The sequence below is a fragment of the Strix aluco genome, chromosome 1, assembly GCF_031877795.1.
Source record: "Strix aluco isolate bStrAlu1 chromosome 1, bStrAlu1.hap1, whole genome shotgun sequence".
Lineage (NCBI taxonomy): Eukaryota > Metazoa > Chordata > Aves > Strigiformes > Strigidae > Strix > Strix aluco.
Genome location: NC_133931.1, coordinates 5,615,690 through 5,628,097, shown reverse-complemented (window position 1 = coordinate 5,628,097; position 12,408 = coordinate 5,615,690). Strand labels below are relative to the sequence as shown.

The window sequence follows — 12,408 nt, the reverse complement described above, 5'->3', positions numbered from 1 at the left end:
AAGCAACTTTTTTCCACAGGGAACCATGCGAACAACCTGTTCTCCACTCTTTGCTGCAGCCTTTTGTATGTTTATCCGTTCTCCCCTCAGTCTTTTACTCTCTAAAAGACCAAAAAAAGCCTTCAGTCATTCCACCTCAGTCATGCTTAATCTCCTTTAGCTTGTTAAAAGTAGGAGACTCTACATCTACTGTAGTAAATAATGGTCAGGGTCCATTCACTAGCTGTGAGTGCAGTTCAGCCAAATGCTCCTTTCCCAAAGAGAGTGATCATATCTAAACTGCCTTTGGGGAGCAGTGTCTGGCATGCTTCATCTTCCACACCAGGTCCAGGCATTGTCTGGGATAACATTGCTTGACATCAGCCAAAACTATCTTGACATGAACACTTGAAGAGGTGAAGAGCACAAATTATATGGGTCTAGTGCTGGGGTCCATGAATTTACCCTGTTTCATTGGCTAGTTAAGAAGCAACCTAGAAAAAACTCTTCAGGTGTGCTTCTAATAGACATATTTCTACTCACTTCACAGCATATTTGGTCACACATGTTTTTTCTTCTACATGACAAGCACTTGTCTGGCAATAGAGGTTATGAGATCAGATTGGGGCCACAGCAAGATCCTTCAGCTGTGAGTCTGCTCTCACCACTTTCTTAGAGCAAGGAGTCAAGTGTCTCATCCTTGACTTCAGCACAGTATCTTGGTCTTTTTCCAACTCCAGCACCATGAGAAATTTTGGGACAGGTCACAGAGCAGGCCTAACAGCTGCCTCTGGTATGGTGGAAGAGAGTGGGAAAGGGAAAGACAGGGCTGGCAGAGAGTGGGGGAGGGTGCAGCATTGATTTATAAATGCTAGAATCATTGAGGGTGGAAGGGACCTCTTGAGATCATCTAGTCTAAAGGTTTTTCTTGTGTTCAGATTGAATTTCCTGATTTTAATTTGTTCCCATTGCTTCTTGTCCTGTCAATGGATATCACTGAGAAGATTCTGGCTCCATCCTGTTCGCTTCCTCCCCATCAGGTATTTATACACATAGATAAGATCCCCTCCAAGCCTTCTATTCTCCAAGCTGAAGAATCTTAGCTGTCTCTGCTGTTCCTCATATGAAATATATGTTTGAGAACAAGTGAGGAACAAGGAAGCATTCAACAGGTTTCATGTTTAGTGTAAGAGGATTTGGTAGCTTTGTGTAGAATCTTCTTCTCTGTGGAGCAGAACAAATGATGACACTAGGGCAAGGGCTCACAAAGAAACCCAAGGCAGGTAACTGACGACAACGTTGATGTCAGGAGACAGAGTCCCCAGACAAACACACCAAGGTATACATGCCCAAAACAACCCAAGACTCAGAAACTGAGGAAGACAACAGTGTACTAATATAAAGAGCAAACAGATCATGACTAGAAGCTAGGCCAAGCATCAGGAAGTTCTGTGAGGTGGCAGCTGAGATGAGGACCGAGCCAGTCTGGAACTAGACCCGGCAAGACAAAATTGAGGGATGGACATGTCCAGGAGGAAGGGTCTGGAGTCAGGACTAGGAGAAATAGATGGAAGACCAAACAAGATAGTGAGCCAAAATCTTGGCATTAGCCAAGACAACAGTAATGAGAAACAAGACTTAGTACCCACAACCAGAAATATGGGGCACAGCTTTAGCCAGAAGATCCACTGAGGAACCATGTCAGCAAACAATAGGACAGCCCCAGTTACCTGAGGAGTGGGGAGAAGCACCAACCAGATTTACAGACCAGCCCTCAGCCAGCTAGAGAGACCTGTAAGTCTCTCAGTGACCAGGATATTGACTGCAGCCAAGTTCCTGGCTGCTGTTTACTTGCGCACAGAACCATCACAGGATGCCTCACCACAAAGAGGAAGAAAGTTCATAGTTGTAGGCTCCAGATCGGAAGATAAATAGGTACATATCCCAGGCAGATAAGTTGTCACTTTTTAAAAGTTCTAGTGCTTATATAAAAGGATACAAATCCTTTAAGCAGATAATAAAGTGAATTACATATATTACTCAGTTAATGATTTTGTATCTAATTATGAGATGTTGTTATCAGTTGCTAAACATTGCTTGAGGTTATCTGCAAGACAGGACAGATGTTTTTGTTTTGTTTATTATTCCAGTTATCAGTTTTGTGCAGCTTTAAAAGATTTGTTTTTCTGTGAGCAATGACCCTATATGCACCATCTCAGAATCCTGACATCCAAAGGCTAAAATGAACCAAATATGCAGACACCTTCCATGGGTTCATTCCCAAACCACTGGAGTATGAAAGTTAAAATACAGAAGGCTGAAAATATAAAAGTTCTTCTTTAATTCCATGTTTCAGTTAATTATTCAAAAAGGACGCTTAGTCATTTCAATCTACCAATTAAGGCTGTTTTACTTCTTATTGTCCTGGGCAATAAAATATTCTACTTATTTTAGGAACAACAGCAACAAATAAATAGGTGCAATCTGAGCAGAAGGAAAGTCATCATAGCTGGTTGGTCTGGCTTCACTCCGTAAGTCTTCCTGGGAAAACAACAACTGAAACAACAACAAAGTACTTCAACCCTTAATTTGAAAAAGGAATGCAAATGGACAACTCTCCGTAATCTATGCTAGCTTGTTTCAGTGGTTAATTACATTCATTGTTAAAAGCATAACTTTCTTCCATGCTGTTTTCTGATGTCGTTAACAGGTAGCCACTGACCCTCAGTCTACCACTATCCCTAGCACCAAAGACCCTTTACTAAATTTTTATTTCCCAGAGGTTCTTGCAGAGAACAATCACCTCAGTTGTTAACCACTTCTTAATTTTACCTGACTACACTGCACTTCTTTAATTTCACACTATTAGACTTGCTTCACAGTTCTTTAAACTTTTATCCACTCCACTTCTATCTACTGAATTATGGAAACAAGGACTGGACATAGCATCCCAGCAGTGGTGACCAAGTTGCCTGAAGAGGAGCATGGCCAGCAGGTTGAGGGAGGGGATTCTCTCCACCCTACTTTACTCTTGTGAGACCCCCCCCCGCAGTGCTGTGTCCAGCTCCGGGGCCCCCAGCATAAGAAGGACACGGACCTGCTTGAGTGGGGCCAGAGGAGGCCACAAAGATGCTCAGGGGGCTGGAGAACCTCCCGTATGAGGACAGGCTGAGAGAGTTGGGGGGGTTCAGCTGGAGAAGAGAAGGCACCAGGGAGACCTTATAGAGGCCTTCCAGTACTTAAAGGGGCTACAGGAAAGATGGGGAGGGACTCTTGATCAGGGAGTGCAGTGATAGAACAAGGGTTAACATTTTTAAACTGAAACAGGGTAGATTTAGATTAGACATTAGAAATTCTTTACTGTGAGGGTGGTGAGACACTGGCACAGGTTGCCCAGAGAAGCTGTGGCTGCCCCCTCCCTGGCAGTGTTCAAGGCCAGGTTGGACGGGGCTTTGAGTAACCTGGTCTAGTGGAAGGTGTCCCTGCCCATGGCAGGGGGCTTGGGACTCGATCTTTAAGGTCCCTTCCAACCCAAACCATTCTATATGAATTCTATATGACTACAGAGATAGTCAGCTCTTACTTGACAGTTCCTGCTTATACACCCAAGGATTGCACTAGTCCTATTTGTCATAGTATCACCCAGAGCTCAGATTCAGTAGATCATCATTCCCAGAACTTAAGTTCAAACTGGACTTCTTCGCTCCAAGGGCTTCTTTCTATGTAGTCTTGGTGGTAATGCTTTACAATGATAAAGCACACTACCACTAGCTGTTACAAGCTGCAGCAAGCAGAGATTCTACCCAGAGACTGCTGTGAGCCAAACAAAATAGATTTATGCCCCTCCCCCCACGCACCAGTTATGTATATACTGCTTATCAAGACCAAGGTGTCTTTAGTTGACTGGCCTTCTCCCAGATCATGAATTTACTTACCCTGAGACTTGACATCATTTATGGACTTTAGAGCAAACAGTTTTCCTTTCAGTATATCATCTTTTTGCTTTTTTTTTTTTTTAAGGACTGAGTGTTTATATGGAGAAAGAGGGGGAGGGGAGAAGGGCAAATCAATCCAGGTTGGCTCCAGGATGAAAAAAATATTGTGAAATCAAGCAAATGCAAGTCACAGGACAATCTCAAAGATGCAGTGAGCAGAGTAAGGGGGCTAAAACAGAATAAAAAATAACAGCCTTCATCCATAAGAAGGAAAGGAATTACTATCGATTTTTTAAGCTGAAGTTCAAACCAGCACAGAGAAATTTACTGCAAAAATGTTAATGATGACAATTCAATCTATGGCTCATGGTTTCTCAGTGAAATTATGCACTCACTCTTTTCAAGGCTAATGTTAGCAGGACTCAAATGACAACCCAAAGAGAAACTGTTCTGATAGACTATGACACAACTGGCAGCCTTAGGTCATAAAAGGCTCCAAGGATTCAATCCATGTTGACACAGGATTAAAAATTGCTCATTCTTTTACAAGGCCAAACCCCATATTAGCTACCTGATAACAATATCTACTAGGAACTGGTCTCTTGTGATTAGCAAATATATATCTCAATGGGAGTGCTACCAAATATTCCTTTTAGAAGCTATTTATTAAGCCCTAAATTCTTTTGTGAATATCTTGACACTGCTCCTCACAACCATTGAGATACACCAAAACCAGCTCATACTCTACCAGGATGAAGCATGTAGCTGGTGTGGAGGCTCCCGACCACATTTTATAAATTCTGTGGCAGCAGAACTGAAAGAACTGATCAAAGCAGCAATATATGTGTAGGTACTAGATAACTACTCAAGGTTAACCTAGAGGAACAAAATAATGTAAAGCAGAGGCTCAGATGAAAATGAAGTGAAAAACCAGGGTACTCACTCAGTTTTCTGAACAACAGGGAAGCTTCCAAGTCGTACATAAGCGCTCTGAATTCCATTTTCTTTCATTCCAAAAATCTGTTTCACGCTGAACGAATCCATCAGGTCAAATCCTGTCCATAATGGAAGTGTAAATACGAGACATTGATCAGGCAGTGGGACATGTCTTCAGATGTACTTAGGTAGTTATCTTAGCCCACAAACACATCACTTCAGAGATTAACCTTGTTCTTGTTGGGAAAAGCCAGAACAAAATTCTGACATGGTCTAATCTGCTTATTCCAAAAACTGAGAAACAAGCATAAATTCAAACTTCAACATGTCCTGGAGAGATTAGAACAGAGTTCTCCAGAAATTAATAGTTATTGTTTGCATTGCCACAACACCCTGAAAATGCTGTAGAATTCATTAATCCCTATGTAGAAAAATGCACAGGTGTGGACTGAAACATTTATTTGTAGAATCAGAGAACCATAGAATGGTTTGGGTTGGAAGGGACCTTCAAAGATCATCAAGTTCCAAGTCACTGCCATGGGCAGGGACACCTTCCACTAGACCAAGTTGCTCAAAGCCCCATCCAACCTGGCCTTGAACCCTTCCAATGATGGGGCATCCACAGCTTCTCTGGGAAACTTCTTCCATTTCCTCACCACCCTGATCATAACTTTTTTTTTTCCTTATCTCCAATCTAAATCTACTCTCTTTCTCTCTTTCAATTTAAAACTGTTGCCCCTTGTCCTGTCACTACAGGCCTTGGTAAAAAGTCTCCATCTTTCCTATAAGCCACTTTTATACATTGTAAGGCCATAATAAGGACTCCCTGGAGTCTTCTCTTCTCCAGGCTGAACATCCCCAACTCTCTCAGCCTTTCTTCATAGCAGAGGTGTTCCACCCCTCTGATCATTTTCATGGTTCTCCTCTGGATCCACTCTAAGTACATCGCTTTAATGAAAACTGCTAGTCCAAGACACTCGACTATATACACTTTTCATATCATTTTAATATGATTTATTCTTAGTCAAATCAAATCATCATTATCATGAGCTATTAAACCTGAATGCAGATATTCATGTAAAGCTTCTGACTTTGTTCTGACAAGGGTTATTAGCTCAGTCATAAACTACACACACGTGTCTATGCAGCTCCAGCGTCAATATGGTCCCAGACACAACGAACCCATGCTTTTGTGACATGAAGTCCCAGCTGCTAAACCCTGCCAGGGACAGTGCAGGTACAGTTGTGCCACACTCCTGAATGCATCCAGTTCCTGAAGGTGCAGTACTGTGTGGATGCAACCATCCTGCTTTTAGCTCCAAACTGGCTCCACAGGATGCACATCCAAACTAACAGCCGCTCCCAGAACCAAACACACTGTGGAGTTAGAGGCAAAAACACTGCAAAAAGCAGATTGTGAGCAACTGAGCAGAGAATATGTGTTTTTCTTGTATTTGGGCTATTCCAACCTCTTCACTCCCTCACACACGCACAATTACACATATTAACTCACGTGTGTGTCACTCCAGCACACAAATCTGGTGATACTAGAGTAGCCTATTTTGATAAACTGATTTTAAACTATGGCAGTGCTTTTAGCTTTGTTCAGTTAGTGACTTACTAAATCTTTTCTAGGATAGATAGATATTTTTGTGTGGTGAAATTGGGCCCTAAGATTCTTGGGTTTCTTAGTTGCCCTCATGAAACTTTCAGGCTGAAGGTCACTGCAGGGCTTGAAAACGACTGCAACAGGAAAAGGTACCTACCTAATAATATTATTCTTCAAATTTATGTGAATAAATAGGTGTAAAAAACCTGTGTGGGCCAGTCCCAAGACTAATCAAGATGTGACAGCAGACAGTAAATAAAACATAAAGCTTCCATCATGGAACTTTTTCTGAAGAAATAGCTTTTTCTGAGGAAATATAATCTTAATTGTTTGCAAAGACTTAAATGGTTGCCTGGTGCCAAGTTGAGGTCTTTTGTATTATAATGACTTTCCTGGCTGTCAACAGCTTTTCCCTCCTGTCCACTCTATTTTCAGGTTTTACTGGACATTCAGGAGGGCAAATAATGCAGTTAAGATGCTTTAGGGCCTCATGGCTCCACATCATAATCACCTCTGCAACAACTCTAATGATACACCCTTCTGACATACTGTAATCATTCACGATTGCAGCTACAAATCATAGCAAATAGACCCTACCAGAACATGAGAGCTCCCTCCTGGCTATCACATAAAAACCAGTATGACCTGTCCATATAAGCTCTCCCATAGCTCATTTCACCATGCAGTACACATTCCTCATCTACACCAACCACAGAAATGTGAGGCAGGCAGCTGAGTGTTGCTGGTAAGAAGAGATCAGGCTGACTTGGAAAGGAAATTGTTAACCATTCACTGGAGGTGAGCTGTGGATGGTGAAGGCTGAAAAGCTGCTCAAGTGACGTTGCAATGTCAAGTCACCAGAGTCCTCAAGCTGTGGAGTATTGTTCACCTCATGGAGCCTGTAAGGATCCATTGCTCAAAGTACGCAAGTGCAAGATACAGTGACAAGAACTTCATTTGCTCAGACCCAAACTTGCTCTCATCTTTCTCTGACAACTCAAGCTAACATTCATATCATGAGCAACTGTGAGGGTGTGCACATTAGCATGCTTTTCCAGTGGAAACAAGTTAAGAGTAAGAGTTAATCAATTTTTTTTCTTTTTGAGATTTCCTAACAACTTGCAGTTTAGAAAGCCTAAGTAACACCATGAAACATATGCAAAGTTATTAAACTATTTTGCAAACAGAACGTGCTATAATGAAAATAAGTCACGCGCACAACTTAGAATATCTCATTTGCATTCGGTACTGGACAAAGCACACAGGTAAATCATAATAGGATTTTCCTTATTCAGGCTACGGATTGGCAAATCGCAAATTTCTTGATATATTTTTCATTAAAGAATGAATGAGGGTTGTTCTTTGAAAAATTCCATGTAGGTCCACAGGAATGTTAAGCTCTAGATGTGTCAGAGTCCACACTTAAAACCAGCAAATGGTTTTGTTTGAAAAACACTATTAATTTGTTCTGTGTCAAATTCAGAAATTGCCTCCACTTTCCTTAGAGGCAGCTATGAGACAAACTAATTCATGTTCACAGAGCACTTCACATGGGGTTCATCTGCCTAAATAGCAGCTCGCTAGACAGGGCAATAACAGCAACTCTCATTCAGTTAGGCACAGAGAACTCAAACCCAGGCACTTCTAGGGAAAGATTAATCTCATACTAAAACAGATGCAAAAGTGTGTGTTTCTCTCCATTGACATAAAGAGAGCTTAGGATGCTCAGGTTGCATGCTAAACTCACCCAGTAAAGGTCTATAGCTGGTGAGATAACCTCCACACTTAGATACCCCATTGCCAGCCAAAGCCTATGGAGGTAATGGACACTGGTTGCTGAAGGATTAGACTGGACACTAGGAAAAAATTTTTCACAGCAAGAGTGATCAGACAGTGGAATAGGCTGCCCAGGGAGGGGGTGGAGTCACCATCCCTGGATGTGTTTAAGGGTCGTTCAGATGAGATATTGGGGGATGTGGTGTAGGGGAGAACTTTGTAGAGTTGGGCCGATGGTTGGACTTGATGATCCCAAGGGTCTTTTCCAACCTGAATGATTCTGTGACTCTGTAATAGCATTACAGAAAATGTGGCATCGGGCTATACACTAAACAATGAAGAACTATACTGAGGATGAGATACATCTCACCTAATTTTATCTGTCTGAAAAGGAGACATTTGATGTATGCAGGTTGCCTCAGTTCCCTTGTGGGTCAGCAGAGAAATATAGGAGTCTCTAAGAAGACAACTCATCACATCTGTCTCAGACCTACTTAAAGACAGACTGAATTACTATTTGGCAGTGCCTACCTCCTTCCATTCAGCAGAAAGGGAGCCCATACAGACAGTAATTTTCAGATTGCAGAAGCTGGGTGAGATATATTCTACTCATAGGGAATGCTATCCATTTTGTGCAGTGAATGAAGCAGAAGTAAAGAGGAAAAAAATGTTAACTAATCACACATAACTTACATTTACATTGTCTCATTTGCCATCAGGATTGAATAAAGGTTGCAGATTTTTAAATTCAGACTAGCAATATCTTAAGTTTGCTATCCTGACCGTTCACTGTAAGAGTCTCTTTAAACAGATACCACTACATTTCTAAGTGGAGAAGAAATAAACAAATACAAAATATTGTCATTCAAGCTGAGAAATTAGTCAAGGTAGATTGCCCAGGTGGGACTGGAAAAAAGACACCTAGGGAAACTTCCAAATTAAATTATCCTTTAAAGTAACCCCTAAGATTATTTCAGATGAAGGACAAGAAAATATATATAGCATTTATTATCATTATTATTATTTTGTTTACTTCATGTGCCTGGAAGCATTTTGTACTGAGTATGCTCCCTTGCTGACTTTAGGACTGAAACTGGGATTGTGAGGGAAACAGCATGATGCTTTTAATTTAGTCTTGAACCACAGTGGTAACTTAAAAAATAGATGATGCTGTAATAATTTCTCCAACACTTGAACAGGATTTTTCACCTGGCAGTGTCTGGCTGCTAACAGTGCAGTGGAAACAGACACTTAGATCTTTCCCCAGACATCTCACTGGCTGTTTAGTCTGTCGTTCAGCAGAAATACGGGCTGTCCATTGGTTTTTCCACCACCAAGGAGGGACCACATTGTCAGTGCCATAGGGAAAATGAGATCCTACACATAGCTTCCCAGTCCTCTCCATGAGTGAAATGGGAGAGAATACACCTGCCTAATTTAGCAAGGACAAAGCTACTGTTACCTATTGCACCATGCTCAAGCACAGGATGAAAGGGTAGGACTTTCCTGTTCTCAGTCGATTTGATTTGAAAGGTGTTCTTTTGTGTACCAGGGCAGGTGTGTTTTCTCAATTGGTTTATAAACTATTTAATCAGTAATGCCATAAATATGGCAATTATTAAGATGAATAATGCTCTTTGATCATGCCTCCTACTTCATTATAGTTACTATAACAATATGGGGCCACTGAAACCCTCTAACATGATTGCATCTCCTGAAAAGTAGCACACCCTAGTCCATTAACATTAAAATTAAAATAGTGACCTGAAAAAGAAGCTCAGATTCCTAACAGCATACTTGGCTTGGAAAGCAATTTCTTATGCATTGCCCCACTGATCAAATCAGCCGAATGCCTCTCTACTTGCAAGTAATAACTCCCTTACAAGAAGCAGACCATTTTTCCAGAATCAGAAAACACACTCAGATCTGCCTGTCACAGGGACAAGATGGCAGAACTTGGCACTCGACAACTTCTACATCATCTAGCTGTAATATGCGACCAGATTCTCTTTTACAGGATGTCCACACTGCACCCAACCACATCCTAAAGCGTGGCCAAAGGACAATCAAACAGCCCTGTACTTGTCCAGTGGTCCTTTTGTTTCAAGGTAATTATTTCAAGACCAGACTAAAGGGGCCATGGTTGGTTGCCCTGAGTATGAGCTGGATTTCTGCCTGACTCCATTAAGGATCTGATATGGACAGCATCGTGGCAGCTAGTGTGCATGTTGACATTTTCCTGTCTGTCCTGTGTTCAGGGGCAAGAAATCCCCCAAAATAAAAAGAGCACCCAAACCCAGTAAACCATAGCAACAAAAGGAAATTTTAATAGAAAACATGGCTGTGTGCACATTTGGAAAGTCTTCTCAAAGTAGGACAGAGCCATTAACTTCTTCTTTAGCCTAAAGAAACCTTCTGAGAAAAGTGTCCTGCTTTGCATTCCCAAGGAGCCCAAGGTAACACTCACAGGGGGAACTTCTGGGCTACTTCTAACTGTGAAAGTTTCTGGTGAGACAGTGGCCTGGAGAGAAATGTGGAAAGCAGGTGAGAGAGGAATCAGGAAAGGCACTGGCCATCAGAGCCTCAGGTGATGTGTCTGGATTGTGGATTTCCAGCCACAAGCACTAACATAAAACAAAGCAGCTTTTGCAGGAAATGCTCCATACTCTGGTCTTGCTTAAACTCTCAGATGAACTATCAGCCTTGTTAATGTTTTGATGGAGTATCACCAATAACCAAGGTCAGGGAGGTTGTCATCAGCTACTGGTTCTCAGAGACTTCTGAAAATAGCAATCTGTATTGCCTGTGATAAAACAGCATATGTTACTTTTACTAGAGGGAGGTCAATGGCAATAAACTTTATGGTAGACTAGAGGAGTGTATAAATTCCTAGGAAGAACAGTATCACTCGGGAGCCTTTCAGCAAATACAAGATCTTATCAATTTTCTTGCCTAACATTTCTGCAGTCTGGAAAGTTAAGCTTTCATGGATTGCCTGTGCTGACAAGGAAGAGCCTGCATGCTCACTAGATCCTGAACATCCCTTTCAATTCCTCTAGTATGGTCTGCAAAGCTATTACTACTATAAATAGTCCTCAGTTTTGTTACCTGTCTTAGGTACTTTCTGTGCTAATATATAATTAAAAATAACAGAAAAAAAATGTTATCATGCCATATTCTGAAGCTAAATAGTGCATTTAACCAGCTATGTCTGGCAATTAGTTACTTTAAGTCAGAATGTAGATGAGGGGTATTTTTCTTCTACCATATCGAAACCTTTGTCATCCTTATCTTCCACAATGCTCTAGGCTGAAACCAGCTATTTCTGGACAACCAAGATGTGTCTCAGTTCAGGGCTGGGATTGAAGTAAAAATGTCCAAACCTTGAAGGGGAGACTTACTACTTTATTCAACATGTGTTGCTGTTATTGTTATAGTATCCATCATCTGCTACAGCATTTTTTGCTGTTCCTGACATTCCTTCCTCCACAGGAAAGGAAATCCTGGCAAGAGCTGACAGAGCATCAGATATTAAGGATATTTTTAAGAGCTCACTGAAGTCTCCATCTCCAAGGCTCTTCCACCACATTAAAATTACCTACATCCATATCAGTACATCACTGCCCCAATCATAGTTCCACTTGGCAACAAGAAGTAGTATTTAGAAGGATGTGAGGTGCATACTGATGCTATCATCCTTCAATGTCCTAGTCTTCCTGGCATGCTGGCAGGAGGCAGTCAGAAAGTCCTTTTCCTCTTTCTTGATGACCAGCTGCTTGAGTTGGTGAAATGTCTATGATAACAACCCTGGGGTCAATGTCAAAGCAGCAAGACACTATATCTTCACATTGTCCCAGCATCCCTGTGGGGCACAGAGATGTCACTTGTTGGCTTGTGATAATCTAGACAACAGGTAAGGTCAGAGTCCTGCAGCAAAGATAGTGTTTAGACCTGTCTCATTGTGAATGATTGTAAAAAGGGGCTTGAAAGAAAGTATTTTGTTGGACTAATTTTTTTAAACTCTCTGGCTGTCAAAAGAACTGATTTCCAAAGACTTACAACGGATAAGAATTCTGTCATCTCGCACTGTTTATTCCCCTCTAGTTCACCTCTCCATCAAAGACAGAAAACACAGAAGCTTATTTTTGCATGGATAATTCACCCCACATCAGG

The 12,408-nt window shown here is 41.5% G+C and overlaps 1 protein-coding gene across 1 annotated transcript in view; it reads right to left on the bottom strand.

Moving 5' to 3' along the window:
- COL22A1 (collagen type XXII alpha 1 chain) overlaps positions 1–12,408 on the bottom strand; it is a 220,431-nt gene that overhangs the window by 151,410 nt on the left and 56,613 nt on the right. The window contains exon 4 of the mRNA XM_074830381.1: positions 4,858–4,969. Coding sequence (XP_074686482.1) covers positions 4,858–4,969 — 112 coding nt within the window. The remainder of the gene's footprint in view (positions 1–4,857; positions 4,970–12,408) is intronic.